This window comes from Diaphorina citri, unplaced genomic scaffold (genome assembly GCF_000475195.1).
Source record: "Diaphorina citri unplaced genomic scaffold, Diaci psyllid genome assembly version 1.1 scaffold392, whole genome shotgun sequence".
NCBI classification, from domain to species: domain Eukaryota; kingdom Metazoa; phylum Arthropoda; class Insecta; order Hemiptera; family Psyllidae; genus Diaphorina; species Diaphorina citri.
The window spans coordinates 42,223-65,470 of NW_007377827.1; the positions used below are offsets into that span (position 1 = coordinate 42,223).

The 23,248-nt window shown below is 37.8% G+C and overlaps 1 protein-coding gene across 2 annotated transcripts in view; it reads left to right on the top strand.

Annotated features, from left to right (window-relative positions):
- LOC103508369 (proteasome subunit alpha type-6) overlaps positions 1-22,759 on the top strand; it is a 26,997-nt gene extending 4,238 nt beyond the window's left edge. The window contains exons 2-3 of one of the 2 annotated variants that reach the window (XM_026822993.1): positions 21,734-21,971; positions 22,071-22,759. In XM_026822993.1, the coding sequence (XP_026678794.1) occupies positions 21,734-21,971; positions 22,071-22,460 (628 nt within the window). In that variant the 3' untranslated portion in view covers positions 22,461-22,759. The remainder of the gene's footprint in view (positions 1-21,733; positions 21,972-22,070) is intronic. The other variant, XM_008472915.3, reaches the window with a different exon arrangement.
- Positions 22,760-23,248: the final 489 nt, after the last annotated feature.

The window sequence follows — 23,248 nt, forward strand, 5'->3', positions numbered from 1 at the left end:
CGTTCGCGGATTTGGCAATTTTGTTCGCGGATTTGGCGATTATGTTCGCGGATATCCCGATTTTGTTCGCGGATTTTGCGATTATGCTCGCGGATTTCGCGATTATGTTCGCGGATTTCGCGATTATGTTCGCGGATTTGGTGATATAAGACGTTTGGTGGTTTGGTAACCACTTGAAACTCAAGTATTCATAAAAGAAGTTGACGTAATGGGTCACTATAACAAAGGCCTTTGAATGAAGAAGAAGAGGAGCAGGAGGAGAAGAAAAAGAAGAAGACAAAGAAGAAGAAGACAAAGAAGAAGAAGAAGAAGATAAAGAAGAAGAAGAAGAAGAAGAAGAAGAAGAAGAAGACAAAGGAGAAGACGAAGTTTCTTTCTCTTTCTATTGCAATATGTAATTATCTACATAATTATATTATGTGCAAGTTTTGTCATCAATATGACCATCAACATTATTTCTAAAGTGCTAAAACCGTCACAAATACACCCAATGACATATTTATAGAGTACTCCACAATCTAGTGCACTCATACATGTAGGAGGTGGGAGGTTTGTTAGTTGTTGCAGTATATGAACAGTACTTGATATCTACTTGATACTTATGGTAGAGTAAGTGAAAGTAGTCTAATACTTGAGTACTTGTTACTGGATGGCGTTTGGTTCAAGTATAAGTATACGTTGCGTATATGTAGATAGGTATACATTAACACTTGATACAGCAATAAGTACCTACTCTACCTACCTATCCATGGTGTAAGTACCTCCCTATATGCTGTGTGTAGGTACGAGTACTGTGGTTACTTGCACTCAGCAAGTACTTACCTATGGGTACCTATAGGTATTTGTGGCACTATGACTTCTGTTCTTACTAAGACTCACAGTAAGTATCGATGTTGTGGTGTATGCTGATATTGATGTGGTGATAGTCGTTCAGTTCTGGAACCCCAAAGTTGAACTTGCGAAGTGCATTGATGTTTTAAACCTGTACCTACCAAAGTTCATTAAAATCGGACCAGACAATGGCGAGTTATAGCGGAACAAACATTCATCCAAACCAAATGCAAAACTGTCGAGTTAAAACGAGTTCACTTCGTTCGGTCAATAATGTTCCCTATTTCAATTCTGAATGACACACTCCTACTCCTCTCTCTCTCTCTCTCTCTCTCATACATTAGTGTCAGAACCATCACCTTTCTCCTGTCTGATGGCCTCATATATTGATGTGCCACGATTTGCAAGTAAAGATGGTAATAGTCCAGGTCGATAGATCACAAATCACAAGGAACTGTATATCTACTCGTATATCTATCTTATATTATAAGAACGAGATCCATTCACTCATTCACATTTCACATTTCATAGTTCACACACTGATCGCTCTATCTCTAGAACAAAAATAAAGAAATCATATTAAATCAAATTAAATCAAATTAAATCAATTCTATTCTATTCTATTCTATTCTATTCTATTCTATTCGAGTTCCTTCCCCTTCCTGAATCCGTATGCTAGGGGCGACAGAGAATAATGGAAACAATAGGTCCTGATATATTTTTGGTATTGTCTCGTGTGGTCTTGTCTCGTCTTGAACTAGAACTAGTGGTCCAGTGAGTGAGGTATTTTGGCGCCTCTTATTGAATTATTGTGCCTTATCTATCATAATTTGAGTAGATAGATGGAACCTTGTCTGCATTTTATACATAGATATTGATTGTCTGGTTGTGCTTGTTCGTTTCTTTCAGAGCAAGAAACTGCGTAAATCAAAGCCTTTTGGAGTTACTGTAATTTCTCGAGGTTGGGTCATTTCTTCTGTCCTCGTCTGTTATATTTTGTTGCCCTTGTTAGGTCCAGCAGATCTCACATAATGTGTTTGTGTTGATCTGTTCAAATGTGTTGTTTTCTGTTGCACTGGTCAGGTCTAGTAGTGTTTTCTGTTGCAATATTATCTGCTCATTATTTCCTCCACAGTCTGTCAGTCTGCCAAGCAGAACATTGGACTACCAGATTGATACAGTGAACATAGGTAGATAAGTTAATAAAGTGTCTGTACTATACAGAGAATTACCTACAGAGTCCAATCTAGTAAAACTCTTGGACCAACAGTGAGTAAAACACTTTATCCAACACCTTTCCAGAGGGTAATGTGCTCATGATGTTCGAGCAATGGCACATTTGGATGGCCAGAAAAATTTTGTGAACTTAGTAGCCCAGTATATACTGATGCGAACTTGTAAAGGTGTGTCCACACATAGTCGACCGACCATCCATCGATGTCGACTAAACCGTCCACACTGCCTCGACAACAGATTCACCTTGTCAATCGATACCTATCGAGCATCGATCGACGCCCGGTCGACTATGTTCTCCAACATCTTTCCAGAGGGTAATGTGCTCATGATGCTCAGCAATGGCCCCTTTGGATGGCCAGAAAAATTTTCTGAACCTAGTAGCCCAGTATATACTGATGCGAACTTGTAAAGGTGTGTCCACACATAGTCGACCAGCCATCAATCGATGTTGACTAAACCGTCCACACTGCCTCGACAACAGATTCACCTTGTCAATCGATACCTATCGAGCATCGATCGACGCCCGGTCGACTATGTTTCTGGACACACCTTTATGATGTTTCTGCAATCTACACTTCTACAGGGTTACCGTTAAAAACCAATGGTTTCACCGAACAGTTTCCCGCACCTCCAGACACAGGACTTCATTTCCACCCTGAACACAAACTTATAGACTGGAACATTACATAGGTTCTGTGGTTGCACTATGTGGAACATGACTGTAATAATAGTTATAGTAATAATAGTAATGGAGTTCCGTGTGGTTGGTAGTCATAATTCACGCTGGTACAGCCGAGCCTCCTCATTGGCTGAATCCGCGACTTTAACGCTTGTAAGGTGAGTATAACTCATGTCATTTGACTCGTAAATCAGACACTCTGACTCAGACAGTCAACGGTTCTTGAAAATGACGGCTAGATGTTTTTTCCTATAGGTGCATCCATTTGGTGCTGACACTTTGCTCCAAGGAGCGGACTAGATCCTTGTGACCCAAGTGGGGATGTTCGAAAAAAAAAAGTTTCAAGAGGTAGGTACATGTAATTTTGAGTTGCTTTCAAGGAACTAAATAGCCAACCAAACGGATCTAACATCGACCCAAATATGTACTATAAATTCTACTGCATAAAGAAGAGTGACTTCAACTTCCTATGAAGATTAAAGATCCATCATTGGAAAGGTATACATACATAATGTACATGATCATCAAACTTTGAGAACTATTGCAACCCCAGGTTGGTCTCAAACTCAGAGGACATTGACCTTATATTTTTGATCTGACATTTGAGTCCCAACCTCAAACCATGCCTGTAGGTTTCCTAATGGCCCTATAACGTGGAAGTTTAACAAAGAACCCTATATCAAGCCAAACCTGACAATTGCCTTGTGGCATACTTTCAAAGGAAAGCACACAACTAATTAGTTTTCTTCTAGCTTTAACACATTTTGTACCATGGTCAAATGTTTGGAGCAAGGTCGGGGTACCTGAAAAAAACACAAAATGGCGGATATCTCTGGGGATTTCAAAAAAGTGGTCGGGGAACTTTTTGTAGCCCTTGACCTGTAGTAGTCGCCATTTCCGGGTAGACATCGATTAATGCAACACCCTGTATAGGGTTATTCAAAAGTCTTTGTGACAGACTACAAGGGGCCCAAAAAGGTCTGGTTAGGTTCAAAAGCAAATTCCTTTCCTTTATGTGTGAAATTCATTTTAATCACAGACATGGCCAAAAATTAACGAAAAACAAACTAACCGCAGCCCAGTTACAGCGCGACAAAATTTTGTAGCATCTCCAAAACTTTTTTTGGCAACTCGAAGATTTCAATTTAAAAAAAGTAAGTGTGTATAAAAATTAAAAAGGGTGGTTTATTATCTTTCTTAAAGGTCTTGAAAATTATTTCTAATTAATTTTTAAACTAAAATTTTATTAATTATGTCGTTAATGACAAAACTGTGAAAATAGTGAAGTGCTGGTTTTATGGAACCTTTTTCGCTCTTATTATAGACCCCATTTTGTTATGGCAACTTTTGGTCGCACGCTGAATGTGCAGGTGTAGATAGAAGGTCTGTTTTTCATTCCGACGTGGGTGCGATGCGAACCCGACGCGTGTTTTTCATTCCACTTCCCCTACTTTAGCGTCAACGCTGCGTCTTAAATCCCTGATGCGAGTCTCGAGTAGCTTCAGGTTCCGCCATATTGTAATTGTATTGAGGGAAATGAAAAAAATGTTTCGTAATTTCTCCACTAGATGTCGTCATGTTTGTTGAATTTCCACATTTTACCCCCACTCCTGACGCAGAGTGAACGCCGCATCGATGCGGCGTAGGAATGAAAAACAGACCTAAAAAATCGCTTTATGTGTGCGACTTTTGTGAATAAATTATCTTTGTTTTTTTTTTTTTCTAAAGTATTTTTTTTTCTTTCAAAATAAAAAATGCCTACATTGTAGATATTTATTTATTTTGGATTTATTTCTTACTTTTTTTTGCAGTAGTTGTGCAGAATAGCTAACTTTTTTATTCTTCAAAATTCTAGCCTATAAAGGGTTCCATATTACAAACATGTGGGTTCCATAATACCAGCACTGTTCCATATTACCCACACAAAATCTATCTTCGGAAAAAATGACCTGAGGTCATTACTGTTTTAAACAGCGACCTGAGCTCTTATCAAATGTTGTAAAACAATATTTCTGACCAATTAGCTGAAATTTCAGCTTTCCATACCAAACAAGTTGGTAGTTATAGCCAAAAAACAAAAGGGGGTTCCATATTACCCACACTTCCTATAATAATAACAATAAAAAATGTTGAATGGTGGGGTTTTAAGACCATAATTAATCAAAATAATTGATAAGAAACTAAAAAAAATCGTGATTTTATTATTGAACGAATCAAGAAACATCATTAAAAAAATCTCATAAGTGGGTCTCGATCTTGCAACCTCCACCTTGCTAGCCATATATAAATATAAGGTGGTACGTCAAAATCTCTGAAAATTTCAAGTGGTACGTGTTTACTAAAAGGTTGAGACTTACCAATCTAGCTACTCACATACCCATCTGCACCTCCCTAGATGTAGGGAGCTCCTACCATACTTTTACCTTCATACCTACTCATCTACCTACCTACCTTTGTACCTACTCTGCTCTGCTTCCCCTTCAAGTTGATATCTGCAGTACCCTGCACATATGCCTCTAGAGAAGTACCTACCTATCTAACTACCTACGTACATATTCTATACCTACCTAGACTACGTACCTACTAATTAAAAAGAGGTTTTTTACGTCTATTTTTAACACACACACAGTACCTACCTACCTACCTACCTACCTACCTACCTATTCCTAGTTATATTCTCGAAACGAATGAATATGTGGATAAAGAAGGGTTTCGCGGTTTTGAAGGGAAAAAAAATCTCTCGTAATTAGATTTTTCTGTCACGGTAACATACTGGGTGAATCAGAAACGTGAGATTTATGTACAGGGTGGGTTGTCCAGTCATGATTATGATACATCCTAGGAGAGTGGTTGGATCACTACCTAGAAATAGATTCTCATTATTTGAATAATAAGAAGAGATTGAAAGGAAAGATCTGGTTGATTTTTATTTATACTTAATAATATAAAATACTTAATAATAATATAATACGTACTTAACAATATAAAAAGATAAAATGTATGATTTATTAATTTATTTATTGATAGGTATGTAGGTATATTTATTTGTTTTCTTTCTTTATTTAAGTGAGCTTGTAAAGCCTGCAATAATGGTCTACCTGTTGCCAGCTGGCGAAATATGTGCACATTGTTGCCAAATGGTTACTCTGATTAAATATTACTATATTCCTCCTTTCTATATTCTAAGTTTTACCGGGAAATTCTAGCTGGATTCACAAGATCTCCCCGCTCATCCCGTAATATTTCCACCAGACGAAATTCAAATTACATAGACAGTCGGATGTGTGATGGAATAAAAATATTGATGACATAATTTTCTCAAAAAGCTTTTCAAACATCCTTTTCCCCCATCCCTAATAGTTTACCTAGTACCAATTCATAATAATATGACTGTATGCTACGAAAGTAATACACGCCAGTCAGAAAGGAAATAGCTATTCATAAACCTCACGAGAACCATCATTTTCCAAGAACACTAAAAGTAGAAGACGACGAAGAAGAAGAAGAGGAGAAAGAAGAAGACGAAGAAGAAGAAGGAAGAAAAAAGAAGAAGGAGGAGGAGAAGGAGGAGGAGAAGAAGAAGAAGAAGAAGAAGAAGAAGAAGAAGAAGAAGAAGAAGAAGAAGAAGAAGAACCTATCACATATTAATAGGGAGCACTAAACAATAAGGCGGGTTATACACGAAACTCATGGTAAAGTGTTTGAGATTGCTCCGAGAATGTTTCGAGACTACGCCCGAACAGTCTCCAAATATTCTGAGAGAAATACTGCAACATGAAGATATAAAAGATTGAGATTGGGGATAGGTATAAAAGATTCACTTGAAAACTATTCCATGATGGAAGAAGCTTTTAGCATTGGCATTTTAGATACTCGTATATAGCTATCAAAATACCCAGAGGTGAAACTGAAAAGCATAAGAGTGACTGAGAATCGATTAATATAAAATTTTATGAAGAATGAGATATCTTTGAAACCTGTAGAGATATCAAAACGCTATGTGGTAGATACGTCCTGTATAACCATGTACAATAGGTACATAGCAAATACATAGAAAACCATGTAAAAGATGTACATACACATAAAGAATATATAGATATTCATGTAAAAGATGTACATACATTCATGTAAAAGATGTACAAACAGGAGGGCGTGGGTTCAATCCCAGCCGAGGTATGGAATTTTATCCTCAATATAATTTGAGAATTTGACCACAATAATAATAGTAGTAGCCTACTGCTGGAGTAAAGGGACTTTTCAGTTCTATGCGAGCAGTATAAATAAGCACTATTATTATTATTATACACATAAAGAATATATAGAAAACCATGTAAAAGATGTACATACACATACGAGTAGAGACCATATAGAAAATCATGTAGAATAGGTATATAAATGGATATAATGCAGGTAATGGAGGCTTGATATTAGATGTGGTGTTGGATGTAATGAAACATGAGATGAAGGTCATGTTGGAAAAAATATAAGAAGAATGGAAAATAGAAATAAGAACTATAGAGGGGGGAAAAGAAGATATTATGTAGTTAACGAAATAGAGGAAACAGAGCTGTAAAAGATCAAGGAAGAGGAAAATGCAAGACGATATAATCGGTAATTTAAAACCATATTTATTTGCATACCTAAAACTCACTGAATTTGTTGTGAAGACCTGAAGATCATCATCAATATGAAAAAAAAGTATAAGAAAACTTGAGCGAAAATTGCGTGATTTAAAAACCGATCCCCGAACCAAATGGCCAAAAAACCAAATTGGCGAGAAGAAGTAGAAATAACAAAAAATCTAATATAAAAGTAACGCTGTTCAAGATTAAAACAAAAACACTCTACGTAGATACATATCTAGATATCTATATACCTACACCCGCAGATAAATTTGACAGAGTCCTAATAAAAAGGAAAGCTCCACAAAAACTGTTCTCATACATGGTGAAAGAAAAAAATTAACAACAATTGCTCCAACGTACATGAAAGTACTAAAGTACTTTACTTGAGTACTCGAGAACAAGATAACAAGCAGATAAAAATGAAAACGAAACAACACAATCAAAGCATCAACGAAAACAAAAACGACAAATCTAATAAAAGTAACGCTGTTGAAGATTAAAACAAAAACACTCTACGTAGATATCTAGATATCTATACTTACAACCGCAGATAAATTTGACAGAGTCCTAATAAAAAGGAAACCTCTACAAAAAACTGTTCTCATATACATGGTGAAAGAAAAAAATTAACAACAATTGCTCCAACGTACATGAAAGTACTAAAGTACTATACTTGAGTACTCGAGAACAAGATAACAAGCAGATAAAAATGAAAACGAAACAACACAATCAAAGCATCAACGAAAACAAAAACGACAAGAGAAGAAGAGAACTATATTTCAAAAGAGGCAAAGAAGACTTCAAAAGAGGAAGAGAAGAGAAGATTTTTCTATTTTCGTCATTCTCCTTGTCCTCTTCTTCTTCCTCCTCCTCTTCCCTTCTGCTTCTTCCTCTTTCCGTCTAGAAACGTGGAGACACTGAAGTAACTACTCGAGATGTTGTAAGAAGAGGAAAATGTTGTGCGTAAAAAAAAAAAAAAAAAGAGATATGTGAGAAGAGAATATGTTTCTATTTTTGTCATTCTTCTTGTCCTCTCCTTCTTCTTCTTCTTTCTCTTCTTCTTCCTCCTCTTCCCTTCGTCTTGTTCCTCCTCCTTCTCTTCCTCATCTTCTTCTTTCCCTCCTTTCTATTTTTTTAGAAACGTGGAGACAATGAAGTAACTATTCGAGATGTAAGAAGAAGTGGAAGAGGAAAATGTTGTGCGTAAAAAAAAAAAAAAAAAAAAAAAAAAAAAAAAATGGGGGTTTAATTGAAGTCTTAAGGTAAAAAGCAAAAAGATACAATACATGACGATTTCAAAGAGATAGGTATATCGACATTTGAGGTAATTACCAACGTAACTGAGTAAATCAGAGTACCTATGTGATTTTCGTACAAAAGTATAACTTGAAACAGTGAAGGGAATAGAATTGAAACAAGTAACAAAATTCCCATTTTAAGCACATATTAAATGAAGTGTTAATATCACAAGTAACATGTAACTCTGTAGAATCTGTAGATGATGGGTATAAAGATTTATTAGAAGCAGAAGGAGAAGAAGAGGAAGAAGAAGGAAAAAAAATGTACCTACACGATCGGAACATGGCAAGATAAGTTGAAATCAGAAAAAGAGGGAAAAACATTAAAAAAAAAGACAAAGTACAAAGTGAAGTGATGAAAAATGAAAAAGAGAAAACCCAGGGAGGAAGAAAAAACGATAGAAAATCTGAGAGAAAGACGATAAACGAAACAGTTCAAAACGGAAAGTTTACAAGAAAAAGAATCTTGATAGTGATATGATTGATGATGGAGGATATGGGAAAAGATACCTACAGTGAACAAATAAACAAAAAAGAAAGTAACAAACAGACAAACAAATTGAAATCTTAAGGTAAAAAGCAAAAAGATACAATACATGACGATTTCAAAGAGATATCTACATTTGAGGTAATTACCAACGTAACTAAAAGACCAACTAAGTAAATTAGAGTAGGTGATTTTCGTACAAAAATATAACTTGAAACAGTGAAGGGAATAGAATTGAAACAAGTAACAAAATGCCCATTTTAAGCACATATTAAATGAAGTGTTAATATCACAAGTAGCATGTAACTCTGTAGATGATGGGTATAAAGATTTATTAGAAGCAGAAGGAGAAGAAGAGGAATACGAAGGAAAAAAACGTACACGATCGGAACATGGCAAGATAAGTTGAAATCAGAAAAAGAGGGAAAAACATTTAAAAAAAAAGACAAAGTACAAAGTGAAGTGATGAAAAATGAAAAAGAGAAAACCCAGGGCGGAAGAAAAAACGATAGAAAATCTGAGAGAAAGACGATAAACGAAACATTTCAAAACGGAAAGTTTACAAGAAAAGGAATCTTGATAGTGATATGATTGATGATGGAGGATATGGGAAAACTGTCAGAAACACTCGCAATAATATTAACAATAGTAATATGAGAAGGGATGGCCAAATATCTAGAGACCCTCTTATTGGGAAGATAAGGAGAGAGAGAGAGAGAGAGAGAGAGAGAGAGAGAGAGGAGAGAGAGAGAAATGGTCGGACTTAGTTTTGAATTCAGGTTCCTGAACTAAATAGGGGGAGAGAGTTTAAATAAAACTTAAAGAGTTTAAATAAAATAAAGTTTAAATAAAACTCTCTCCCCCTATATAAGATTGGATGATTTTATATAGGTAGTACATACATAGGTACCTATATTTGATATTATTTACTTATTTAAAGTAGGTATTTTGAAGAGATAATAAATTACTAATGGTTCAATAAACTGTAAAACTACCCCCATAGCCTCGATTGGATTCAAGAGGAAATCAAAAGCCACCACATAAAGAGGAAAATACTAGAGAAAATTAAAGCGCATGAGAGAGAAGAAGAAGAAGAGAAAAAGGAAGAAGAAAGAGAGAGAGATATGGAGGAGAGAGAGAGAGAGAGAGAGAGAGAGAGAGAGAGAGAGAGAGAGAGAGAGAGAGAGAGAGAGAGAGAGAGAGACGGAAGGAAAGATTTTAATAAACATCGTATGGGAGAGTTTTTTTTTCTAACATACCTGCATACATACATAGTGGAAATACAGGTAAAAATTCAGTACATAAGAGAGAGAGAGAGAGAGGGGCGGAAAAGGAGAGAGAAAGAGATAGAGAGAAGGCGGAGTTAACCTACGTTGAAAAATCTAGTTTATGGTTTATGAATTTGAATACCTCTCTCTCTCTCTCTCTCTCACTCAATTCATCTCTTTAATATGGAATGAATTCCTGATCAGGAAGCACTTTGGCATTTAAACGTACGTGCTCATCATTATACATTACTATACGTTATACGTAAGTATAGTAATACGTTATACGTAAGTATAGCAATACGGATAGTAGTGTAGACTTTTCTACAGGGTGGTTAGTTATACTTTTTCAGTTTACACGCATAGTAGACAGTTTTGGATTCTACAGGGTGTTGCATTAATCGATGTCTACCCGAGATAATATTGTCCTCTATCTACACAACTAGGTAATTACTTTTCTTCTAGTTTTAACACGTTTTGTACCATGGTCAAATGTTTGGAGCAAGGTCGGGGTATCTGAAAAAAATACAAAATGGCGGATATCTCCGTTATTCTGGGGATTTCGAAAAAGTGGTCGGGGAACTTTTTGTAGCCCTTGACCTGTAGTAGTCGCCATTTCCGGGTAGACATCGATTAATGCAACACCCTGTATAGGGTTATTCAAAAGTCTTTGTGACAGACTACAAGGGGCCCAAAAAGGTCTGGTTAGGTTCAAAAGCAAATTCCTTTCCTTTATGTGTGAAATTCATTTTAATCACAGACATGGCCAAAAATTAACGAAAAACAAACTAACCGCAACCCAGTTACGAAATTGACAACACTGCATTTGGGAACAGAATATGAAATTGGCAACTCTGTAATTGGGAACAGAACGGCAACACTGGATAATTGCATAAACAATAACGCGGAATGAATAGGTAATTTATATTTCCATTGTGCAATAACAGAACTTTCATATTTTATGTTCAGTTATGAGTATTTGTTATAACGTTGCCCAGTTACAAAATTGACAACACTGTATTTGGGAACAGAATATGAAATTGGCAACTCTCTAATTGGGAACAGAAAGGCAACACTGGATAATTGCATAAACAATAATGCGGAATGAATAGGTAATTTATATTTCCATTGTGCAATAACAGAACTTTCATATTTTATGTTCAGTTATGAGTATTTGTTATAACGTTTAGAATTTATTAGTATTTGTTTTGCTTTGGCGTTTAGATGATTCATCATTTCATTCCTGATGGATTTGAACCAATGGTAATCGAGCTTTAATAGTGCGGCGTTGCCGTTTATACATTGTTTATGAGTGGGGAGTTGGCAGTAAGACGTTCAGGTTTATTGAAGATAGTAATTCTTTCCGAACCTCTTTAACATGACGAATGATGGTGATACTTCTGGAATTGTAAGGGGTAAGGGGTGTTCAGGTAACAATAAGAGAGGCATCACGTAACTATGTAAGTCTTCAATAGAATTCAGCAATAACAGTTGGGTATATCAATCCAATTTCGAATCATTTTTGAAGCTTGAGAAGACCTAAAGAGCTTCATAATTCATTGATTTAAAGCTCGGCTTTGTCAAAAAAGGCCTAGTTATAATGAGTAGGTATGCGTTCATTATAAAGTTGACAATTGCCTACGTACCTCTTCAGCTGCATGTACCTATATTATGTAGTTACACACTATAAAAACCTATGAAGTACTAAACTATACTAAAAATAGCATGCTTAGTTCATTGTTCATTCGCAATCCGGTCACAGTTGTCGGCGTTGCGAAAGCAGTGGCACTCTCCAGCCAACTCAGTCACCAACGACCTGGCATTAAGCCTACTAGTACCACTATTACTACTAGCAGTGGTAGGTACTATAGGTAACAACTAGGCAGATGACATTATTGAGGACGAGCTAAAACTTGACAGAGTTGAATAAACTAGAGGCTTGGAGGATTGTGCAGTAGATTCTAGATCGTGCCCGATTGACTGGATTGCCTCATATACAGGATGCCCGTTTGCAAAACGGTCCGCTACTATTATTTGCTGATTTCTACAGGGTGGTTATAGGTTCTCGGAACGGCTGACTTTCTCCTATCCTGTCCTTCTCTCTTCAGGTGTTTCCACACATCGTCGACCGGCCCTCGATCGACGGCCGGTCGACTAAGTGTGGACACAGCTTTCGATTTCGGAACGATAATACCTCTGTTGTAACAGTTTCTTCTATCAAACGAAAGTTATAGGGTGTTTCCGGATTCATAATCAAAGACTTGGTAACTCTGTGCAGCTCGATATGAAAAGTATTGGGATAGATAACTTTATTGACGGGGGTGGTAACTTTTGTACATGAACACCCTCAGGTTGCTGATAGTACCTTGATCGGGAGGCGAAACCAGTCAGACAAAAAAAAAATAATAAAAAAAGTGAAATAGATAAAGAACCGCAATTGCCAGGAAAGAAAAAAATAGACCAAAAGTCATGAATGTTATTTACCTACTTGCCATCTTTGGCTTTTCCCTTCATTATGGTTCATCGTCCTCAGAAATCTCAGAATATACCTACGAGTATTAATGAGACCAAGGTTGACAAAGTTCATAGGTGAAACACCACCATTTACAATTACCAGGTCGCGGGTTCGAGGCTACAGTAGGGTGTCAACCTCAAGGGTGGGAAATGTTTATCAGTTGGTGTTATCGTTATCAGCCCTTATCATTGTTATCAGTTGGGAAATCAGGACCATGTACATGACACCTTGTGATGGTATGTCCAAGACATACCTACTTGCAGATTGGTATGTTCAAGACATAATTACAGGTACTTGTTACTTGTTAGGTATATTATTATGTTCAGAATAGTGGATGTTGCAGTTTTCACACGAGGTGTTTTCATGGAAAATTGGTTTTTTCGGAAATTGATCGCTTTGTGGGAAGTTTGGGAAGGTTTTTCTCTACCAGAACATTTGATGATGATGATGAAGGTGATGATGAAAATCGTACTGCGATCTCTTGGAAATTTAATTTTTCAAGTTTTATTTGTTTTTATATACCTACCTACAGGTTTGTAAAACTGGTCATTAGAATTTTTTTTGCTTATGTTTTCGATTATTTTACGTAGTGAACCAGGTTGATCTGTTGTTCAAGAAATCTGTTCGATAATGGATTACAGAGGCCTTGTGGATTACCTACTAAGTAACAAAAGTGAAACCAAATTGCTCAACAGATAATATTGGTTTAATAAAGTTTAATTGTTACGACTTCGATAATAATTTGTTCAGTAATTCAATAATCCTTTGATCCTTCTATAGATTTGTCGTAACTGAGTGTCTTGAAAACCGCTCAATTAATCCCATTTTAAACTCAATCGAGATTTAATTACTCTTGCCTAGTCCACTCTGTATAACTCACTCACTGTTTCAAACAAAAAATCATTGAGAATAATAATTACATAAAGCACATTTATTATACTAGGAGTCAACAAACTTTATATTGCATTTCGTATCCAAATAGATTCATACAGGGTGGTTGTCGTCATATTTCATTCAGTAGTGAAGTGAATATACCTATTCCACACTGAATCCCTGATGAGGCGACATGGCCGTGCGGCACAGACAGGGCTGTATCCAGGGGGGAAGAGTCCAAAAGAAACAAAGGCCCCTTCAGTCCCCTTAATTACAGTCCCCGGCACAGGTGTGCTTGCAGAATATTGGGTTTGTTTGAAGTTTGGCGAAAAAAAAACTCTACTTGAGTTATTTCTGCCACTCTTGACGACTTTCTTACTTAACTTTCCGTGTCCGCTTTGACCAATGACCATGTCAGATACTCCTCTTCCAATATTCTGCTACTTGGATCGCCGCATCATTTACAAGCAGCAGGTCTTGTTCATTGCAGGTAACACCTGCGTTTGGGCAGACGAGAAGATGGGCCTCGTCTTGGATGGATCCACAATCGCACAAATCATCTTCGCTGAGTCCCCATTTCTTCATGTTCTTACTCTTGACGACTCTTGTCATGTCTTACATTCTGACATCAAAAACGCTTATCTCAACTATCCTCACGAGGCTGAGTGCTCATCATGTACCAAGCATATAGACCGAAAAAACTTCGACTCTGCCTGGAATCAAACTCGGGACCTACGTGCAAGCCCAGTGTGATACTCACGTATAGCCTTAGAGGTTGATATCAAAATTCCCTGCTCTATAATTTATCTCAGAGTGCTTTTTCATCTCACAGATGATCGGTTCCGTAGAAGTTGGCCCACCCTGTCTATCTACATTGTTTAGTAACACAGTTGTGACCACACTTCTGAATCTGCACTTCAGGATGACCTCAATTATTCAAATCAACTACGAAACACCCGTTAATAGCTTTTAGAGTGACTTCAGAGCTTGCAACTTGGTGTTGATGTTGACTCAATGGACTTATCTTTGTTCATGTCTCACACTTGGATCTCTAAACTCTTTAGAAGTCTAGAAAGATAAACTGTCGGTTAGCAGACCCCAAGAATAAATTCATAAAATCATTTTCCCCTTCATTTAGACTGCTAGCAGTATAAATGAGGTATATTCAATTCTATTCCTTATAGTGAGATTTGATAGAGGGCACTGTAGAAATGGAGATCTTACGTCCCGAAATCGAAGAGAGAAGAAAGAACATCAGATCTGAGAAAGCCAGCCGTTCCGAGAAGATCCTTATTTATTTAGGATAAAGTTTACCCCGGACGGGATTCCGCGACCTAGTCAACCTAGGGCTTACAAGGCAGACAAGATACTTTCCAAGCTAAATGAGATCCAGAGAATCAGTTCACATTGACAAAAACACTGGTCATGCATAAATAATCAATTGGACAACCTGAGGAAATTTTCCCCTAGTTGGTAGGATTGGTCACTTTTTCTTGCATTGATCTCTTCAATGGATCCATAATCGCACAAATCATCTTCGCTGAGTCCCCATTTCTTTACGTTCTTACTTTTGACGACTCTTGTCATGTCTTACTTTCTGACAACATCAAAAACGCTTGTCTCAACTATAGTTGATCCTCACGAGGCTGAGTGCTCATCATGTACCAAGCATAGACCGAAAAAACTTCGACTCTGCCTGGAATCAAACTCGGGACCTCCAATGTGCAAGCCCAGTGTGATACTCACGTATAGCCTTAGAACTTAGAGGTTGATATCAAAATTTCATGTACTACCTACAATTTATCTCAGAGTGCTTTTTCATCTCACAGATGATCGGTTCCCTTAGAAGTTGGCCCACCCTGTCTATCTACATTGTTTAGTAACACAGTTGTGACCACACTTCTGAATCTGCACGTCAGGATGACCTCAATTATTCAAATCAACTACGAAACACCCGTTAATAGCTTTCAGAGTGACTTCAGAGCTTGCAACTTGGTGTTGATGTTGACTCAATGGTCTTATCTTTGTTCATGTCTGAAGACTTGGATCTCTAAATAGTCTAAACTCTCTAGAAAGACGATAAACTGTCGGTTATCAGACTCCAAGAATAAATTAATAAGATCATATTCCTGCGGAGGTAAAGGGAGCTTTCAGTCTCATCCTAGCTCCTATCAGTATAAGTGGGGAATATTATCTATCTTTATTGTGATATTTTATAGAGGGCACCATAACAACGGTACTATTTCATCGTTCCGCAATAGAGGAGAGGACGACAGGATGGGAGAAAGCCAACCGTCTTAAGAACGAGCTATCTGTTGAGGATAAAGTTCGTCCCAGGGAGGCTTTCGCGACCTAGCGCTTGCAAGGCAGACTCTCTTTTTTTTTCCAAGTTAACGTAGGTCCAGAGAATCAGTTTACATTGACAAAAACAACATCGGTCATGCATAAATAATCAATTGGACAACCTGAGGAAATTTTCCCCTAGTTGGTAGGATTGGTCACTTTTTCTTGCATTGATCTCTTCGTCCGGATAATTATCTTAAGAAATCATTATGAAGTTCTTCCTGTATAGATGTGAATTGATGGATTGAACTGAATAATTTTATTACCATCAGATATTCAATTAGAGATATAAGAATTCTGAGAACAGTTCTGAGAAGTCTAAGAATAGTTCTAAATTCTAAGAGTTCTAAGTATAATTCTAAGTTGGGATTATGCATTATATCAAGTTCTATGAAGCGTGTAGACTAAACACTCCTTTCGTTTTCGGATGTTGCCAAACTAAGTTTCAGACAAGAAGAAAAGATCTATGAAACTAATCTAACTCATGGATTCACCAGTGTGCACTGCTCTATGTTAACCTTATGTATACGGGTTTCATGAAACGAATTTTTACTTTAGTGTGCAATGGAGCAGTTGCAATTGGGAAAATATTATTAATAAAAGGTCGATTCCTACGTAAAAAGTTGTGAAAAATTCGAATCTGAGGTCAAAACTCCAAAAAAGTAAGTTTAAAAGGTCGAAAATTCAATTTTTAATTGCCGTTCCAATGACAAAGTTCAAAGAGTTGTGACGTCAGACTTAACGTCAAAATGCGCAGAAACCCTTGCGCACAAACAAACGAAGCGGGAGTCATTAATTATGACGTCATCGCCTACGGGAGCGTATGCCGTGACGTCAAACTTAACGATTTTAAAAAAGGATATGAATAGCCAGCCATAAAAAAAAAATGCCACAGCAAAATAATCTGTCTATTTTCTGTTCCTCAGGATGTTGAAGGAAGAGCCCGAAGTTACTATCGAGTTGGTGTGGTCACAACCAACACAGACCTACGGAGAAATCCTGGGTTATCGGGTCAAGTATGGTGTTCGGGAACATACCCTGAAAGAGAACTTGGTCAACAGTAAAAACATGTCCTTCCTCATTACCAATCTAGGTGAGTATGAAAGTTTATGGCTGAGGTGTCAACAGGAACCTTAAATAATTAGATTGACTCACTGGGAAAACTCATATGGTAAAAAGGATTTGAAATTTCTAATGGTTCAATGTCTGCATATCTAGCAAAGGTTTTTAGTGACAAAGGGTTTTATACTCCATTCAGTGACAAGTGATCCACCTCTTCACACAGAGCAAGAGGAACCAGGTAAAGCCACTCTATCGCCCAAATGGTTACCCATCCACATACCAATAACGCACAACGTTTCTTAACTTCAGTGATCCATGGGGAAGTAATGTATGTGGAGAAAGATGTTTAAATCTTATTTTACTGATTAAAATTCGAATTAGAAGTTGTGGGCTGGTATAAGCATACATGGTACTTGTTAAGTCAAGTCAATGGAAAGTTGCTACAAAAAGGAGCTGTTACAATTGAGCAGTGACCAGTGTTATAGGGTTGGGTGGGACACAAAAAGGAGCTTCCTTTTTCACTGTCGTGGCTTCTGAATAATTACCGCATAGATAGCTTATTTCTATTTATTTATTTAGTTATTTTCTTTTCTTTTCTCAGAACGTGGTGTCGAGTATGAATTCCGCATCGCAGGCCAGAACCACATCGGCTACGGCCAGGAGACGGTCCGATACTACACCACCCCCGAGGGTCCCCCCACGGGGCCCCCGGCCAACATTTCGCACCACTTCCAAACCCCGGACGTGGTCTGTATCACGTGGGATCCGCCCCTGAGGACGCACCGTAATGGACAGATCGTGCTGTACAACGTCAAGTTCCACAAGAAGATAGACGCGAACAATGTCATTCATAGGAACACAACGCAGACCAAGGTGAGAAAATGGGCTTTTTTTACCTTTCTTATTCTATTTTTCCATCGGAACTGCTTTTGTTCCAGGTATAACTGCCTTGGTGGTGTATTGTTCAAGTGGAATTCACATTGTAAAGCAGTCACACTGCAGAGGTATGCAATTCGTGTGCATGCCTCAATATAATTAAAAATTTGACCACATATTAGTAATAGACTACTGCTGAGTAAAGGGACTTATCAGTCCTATGCGAGCATTATAAATAAGCATTATTATTATTATTATTATTAAGATCTTTTAACATATTCCCCATCCGTGGCACAAGCTCCGGCTTTTACGGATGGGTATACCATTTGTTAACAATTTATTTTGATGAGAGAATTGTTCTGAAAAACCAATAAATGGAAACTTATAAAATAATAATAAAAAAAAATATTATTATTTAGAGTCTTAGAAATGAGTCAGAATTTATTACTCATTTCATCAGATTGGTTATTTAATATTCAAATAAATTTATGATTTCATCCTCTTATTCTATTCCTCACAGGCCGTTTTCTCGAATCTAGAAGAGGGCATCGAGTACAGCGCCGAAGTGCAGGCCATCACCAAGGCAGGCCCCGGCCCCTGGAGCCCCAAGCTGAGCCTGATGACGGCCCGTGACATGGTGAGGGCCCCCCTCGGGGTGAAGGCCCTGGCTACTAGTGATCAGAGTGTAGAGGTGTGGTGGAAACCTGTGCCCGCTGGCCGGGGCAAGATACTGGGCTACCAGGTGAGTGGGTTAGGGTTCATGACTCACGAGGGTAAAAAAAAGGCTCTGATCTTTAGATCTTTATAAGAGGTTTAATAGAGGGAAATTTAAAAACGGGTTAGGGTCTTAAAAACGGGTGACGGAATAGATAGGGTTAGGTAGCACGCAAAAATGTCTTGTTCCAACACCACCCCTTACTTCTCAGATATTCTACACGATGACAGCGGTAGAAGATCTGGATGAATGGTCGCAGAAGTCGATACCTCTGACGGAATCCTCCAATATAGCTAGGGTTAGGTAGCATGCAAAACAGCTAACACTACCCTTGTTTATTCTCAGATATTCTACACGATGACCGCGGTTGAAGATCTGGATGAATGGTCGCAGAAGTCGGTACCTCTGACGGAATCCGCTGAATTGACGTCCCTGGAGAAATTCACTGAGTATGCTGTAGCTGTGGCCGCTAGAACTGTCAATGGGTTGGGCCGGCTATCAGGCAAGGTGAGATATGATGCTTTTATTACTGTTGAAATGAGGGCCGAAAACCAAAGTCCTGAGGACACGTGAACTTTGAACTTTTCGATCTTTTACAAAACTTTTGTCTTGAATAGCGGCCGAACCGTACATTTCTCAAGGTTCGTTCCAAGGAGACTTTTTTGATTTATATTTTATAAAGAACCTCTCTGCAAAGTTTGGGCGGCTTGGGCTGAAAACTAAAGTTCTGAGAAATGTGAACTTTTCAATCTTTTTCAAAACTTTTGGTTCTGAATAGCGACCAAGGAGACTTTTGGTCTACATTTTATAAAGAACCTCTCTGCAACGTTTGTAATTGTAATTTGTTTATTTGCATCAATAATATTGTAGATTACAATATTGCAAGGGTATACATGTACACAAAAGAAGGTGTAAAATGGAAAACTCTGCCAGTTCTGAGCCCATTTGTGTTTTTAATTTTTAGTAGGGTGATATTAGGTACCTATATTTTTCATTAGGGCACAGAAATAAATGGATGCAAACTTCCCCATACTAAGAGAGTCACCTCTCTTGTCTTGTGGACTTGGGCCGAAAAGTCTGATCCTCGCCTCAATTTGCATCCTGTTTGTATGGCGTTCATTGTAACAAATTTAATTTTATTACAACTAGAAATCAATAATGAATTAATTCATTAAAATAATTTCAACTCGTTTGTTTTGTTTTCAGGTAACTGTGAAAGTAAAACCAGAAGACGTACCTCTCAGCCTGCGTGCTCACGATGTTTCAACACACAGTATGACATTGTCCTGGTCTCCTCCTATCAAACTGAATCCTGTTAAATATAAGGTGAGTATTGTACTTCGAATCTGGAGGTTAGTAAGGTTCGAGTCCAAAACAAGTCGTAAAATTTATCCAGTGATGGTAAAATTACATACATTGGCTGGGATAGGACCCACCCTTCTTATTACCAGACAATAGATCAGTTGCACTTACTTGAGTGATATATCAAAGTCATAGAGCAGGAAAAATGAGGACCCACTGAATTTTTCTTTTTCTTCTACGACTTCTAGATACCGAGATAAATCGATTTCAAAAATACCGGTAAATCGTGAAGTTTGACGTCACGGCATACGCTCCCGTAGGCGATGACGTCATAATTCATGACTCGCTTCGTTTGTTTGTGCGCAAGCGTTTCTGCGCATTTTGACGTGAAATCTGACGTCACAACTCTTTGAACTTTTTTTATTAGAACGGCAATTAAAAATTGAATTTTCGACCTTTTAAAGTTACTTTTTCGGAGTTTTGACTTCAGATTTGTATTTTTCACAACTTTTTACGTAGTAATCGACCTTTTGTTGATAATATTTTCCCAATTGCAACTCCTCCATTGGAGAACGATAGAGGAAGATGAACTTGAGGATAAAAGGAAAAGTGTACAAGTCAGTGGTGAGACCGGCAATGATGTAGGGGCGGAAACGTGGGCGATGAAGAAGGTACATGATGAGAAGAGATTGGAAGTAGCAGAAATGAGAATATTGAGGTGGAGTTGTGGAGTAACGAGGTTGGATCAGGAATGAAGTCATAACTTTTTTTTATTAACAAAAAAATAATAATAATAAAATAACTAATGGGATAAAACTAAAGGAAGTGTCGGAGAAGATTCAGGAGAGGAGACTGCAAAAGTATGGACAATATAGATATTTTGAAACAAGAGATGAGAGCTACATAGGGAAAAGAGTTGAGAGAATGGAAGTGAGGGGGAGAAAAGGGCGAGGGAGACCGAAGAAAAGGTGGATGGATTGTGTGAATCAAGACTTGGGTGAGAAAAATTTAACAGGACATGAGGCACACAATAGGGCTGCCTGGAAGAGACTGACAAGGAACGCCGACCCTATTTAAATAGGAAAAGGCTGGGAAGAAGAAAATGAAGAAGAAGATTTATTTTATTGAAGGAGTTCTAACAATAAAGTTCCACCTCAAAGTGAGTAATAGTGAGTATAAATCAAGATTTATTCGTTTCTAACGCCTATTTTGTCTCAATTCCAGATCTCTCTGGACGCCGTCAAGGAGTTTGTAGATTCACAAGGTATCACTCAAACTCAGATAGTACCTAGACGTACCCTCTTCCTGGAACCTACAGAAACTGAATGCACCATTAGTGAACTGTCACCTTTCACTACGTACAGTGTCAATATAAGGTATGTAATAAAATACGAGCATACCCTGCTTATCCTGCCAGAAGGAGACCCAAGTCGGAAGTATTTCACCGCCGTCTTTAGCTATTATTTCGTAGCTTCTGTCCTGCCTTGGAAGCCAGCAATGGGCAATAAGAGACACAATACTTACCATTTATTTGCTGGGTCAACACCAGAAAGTAACCCGTTGAAATATTTGCAGTTGAATGAAAAACGAGTTCAAATTTTTGTCTATCAACCAAGGGGGAGTGACATCGGTCGCTGTCAAAGGTGTCGACACAGCGGTTGTAGCGACCGAGAAGAAAGTCCCTGACTCTCTGGTGGATCCCAAGACAGTGACTAATCTGTACAGTCTGACACCTACCGTAGGTTGTGTTATGACAGGGATGCAAGCTGACTCAAGATACCAAGTCCAGAGAGCACGGTATGAAGCCGCTAGTTTCAAATATAAGCATGGATACTCCATGCCCATTGATCAACTGTGTAACAGAATCATTTTTTTCACAGTTACCTGATGATATGGTTCACAGTCTATAGTATTTTTTTAGGCATCTAGTTTATATTTCTCACTACATGCACATTGGCTTTTCATTGCTGACATCAGTCAAGTGTACACACAGAATGCTGAGATGAGACCTCTCGGCTGTAGTATGATCCTCATTTCCTACGATGAGAATGAAGGACCTCTCATTTACAAAACAGACCCAGCCGGATACTATTGCTCCTTCAAAGCTGTCAGTGTTGGTGTTAAAACAACTGAAGCCAACAGTTATCTAGAGAAGAAATTCAAGAAGAAGACCAACTACACAGGAGATGAAACTATTCAGTTGGCCATTTCTTGTCTTTCTCATGTGTTGTCAGTGGATTTCAAACCAACAGAGATTGAAGTTGCTGTGGTATCAAAAGACAATCCATTGTTCACCGTTCTGTCTGTGGAAGAGTTGGAGAGACATCTGACTGCCATTGCCGAGAGAGATTAAATGTGCACTGTAGGAAATATTTTACAATTTTATTTATATCCTAATTTTTATCTCTTGTTGTTTACTTTACATCTAAGTAATTCTGTCTGTAAAAATACCTGGTGGTTTTAGCATTCCAAACTTGTAATATTATTTTCAATCTCAAACAAAATTACCAAACAAGATGTTTAACACAGTGACTGATGCCTGGGTCTATGATCTTATATTCAAATTAATTTAGGTCATTTTAGGTTGATATTTGGTCACCACAGGTATGCTCAAATATTATCAAAGCATGCTCATAAATCAACATTTAAGCATTTCAAAATGAAATTTTTGGGCCTTAATGGTTTATGATCTAGGCACTTCGAATCTGGAGGTTAGTAAGGTACGAGTCCAAGACAAGTCATAAAATTTATCCAGGTGTAATAATAGATCAGTTGCGCTTACTTAGGTGATGTTTCAAAGTCATAGAGCAGGAAAAATGAGGACCAACTGAATTTTTCTTTTTCTTCTCCTCTCAGCCTGCGTGCTCACGATGTTTCAACACACAGTATGACATTGTCCTGGTCTCCTCCTATCAAACTGAATCCTGTTAAATATAAGGTGAGTATTGTACTTCGAATCTGGAGGTTAGTAAGGTTCGAGTCCAAAACAAGTCGTAAAATTTATCCAGATGTAATAATTGGAGAACGATAGAGGAAGATGGATAAAAGGAAAAGTGTACAAATCAGTGGTGAGACCGGCAATGATGTGGGGGCGGAAACGTGGGCGATGAAGAAGGTACATATGAGAAGAGATTGGAAGTA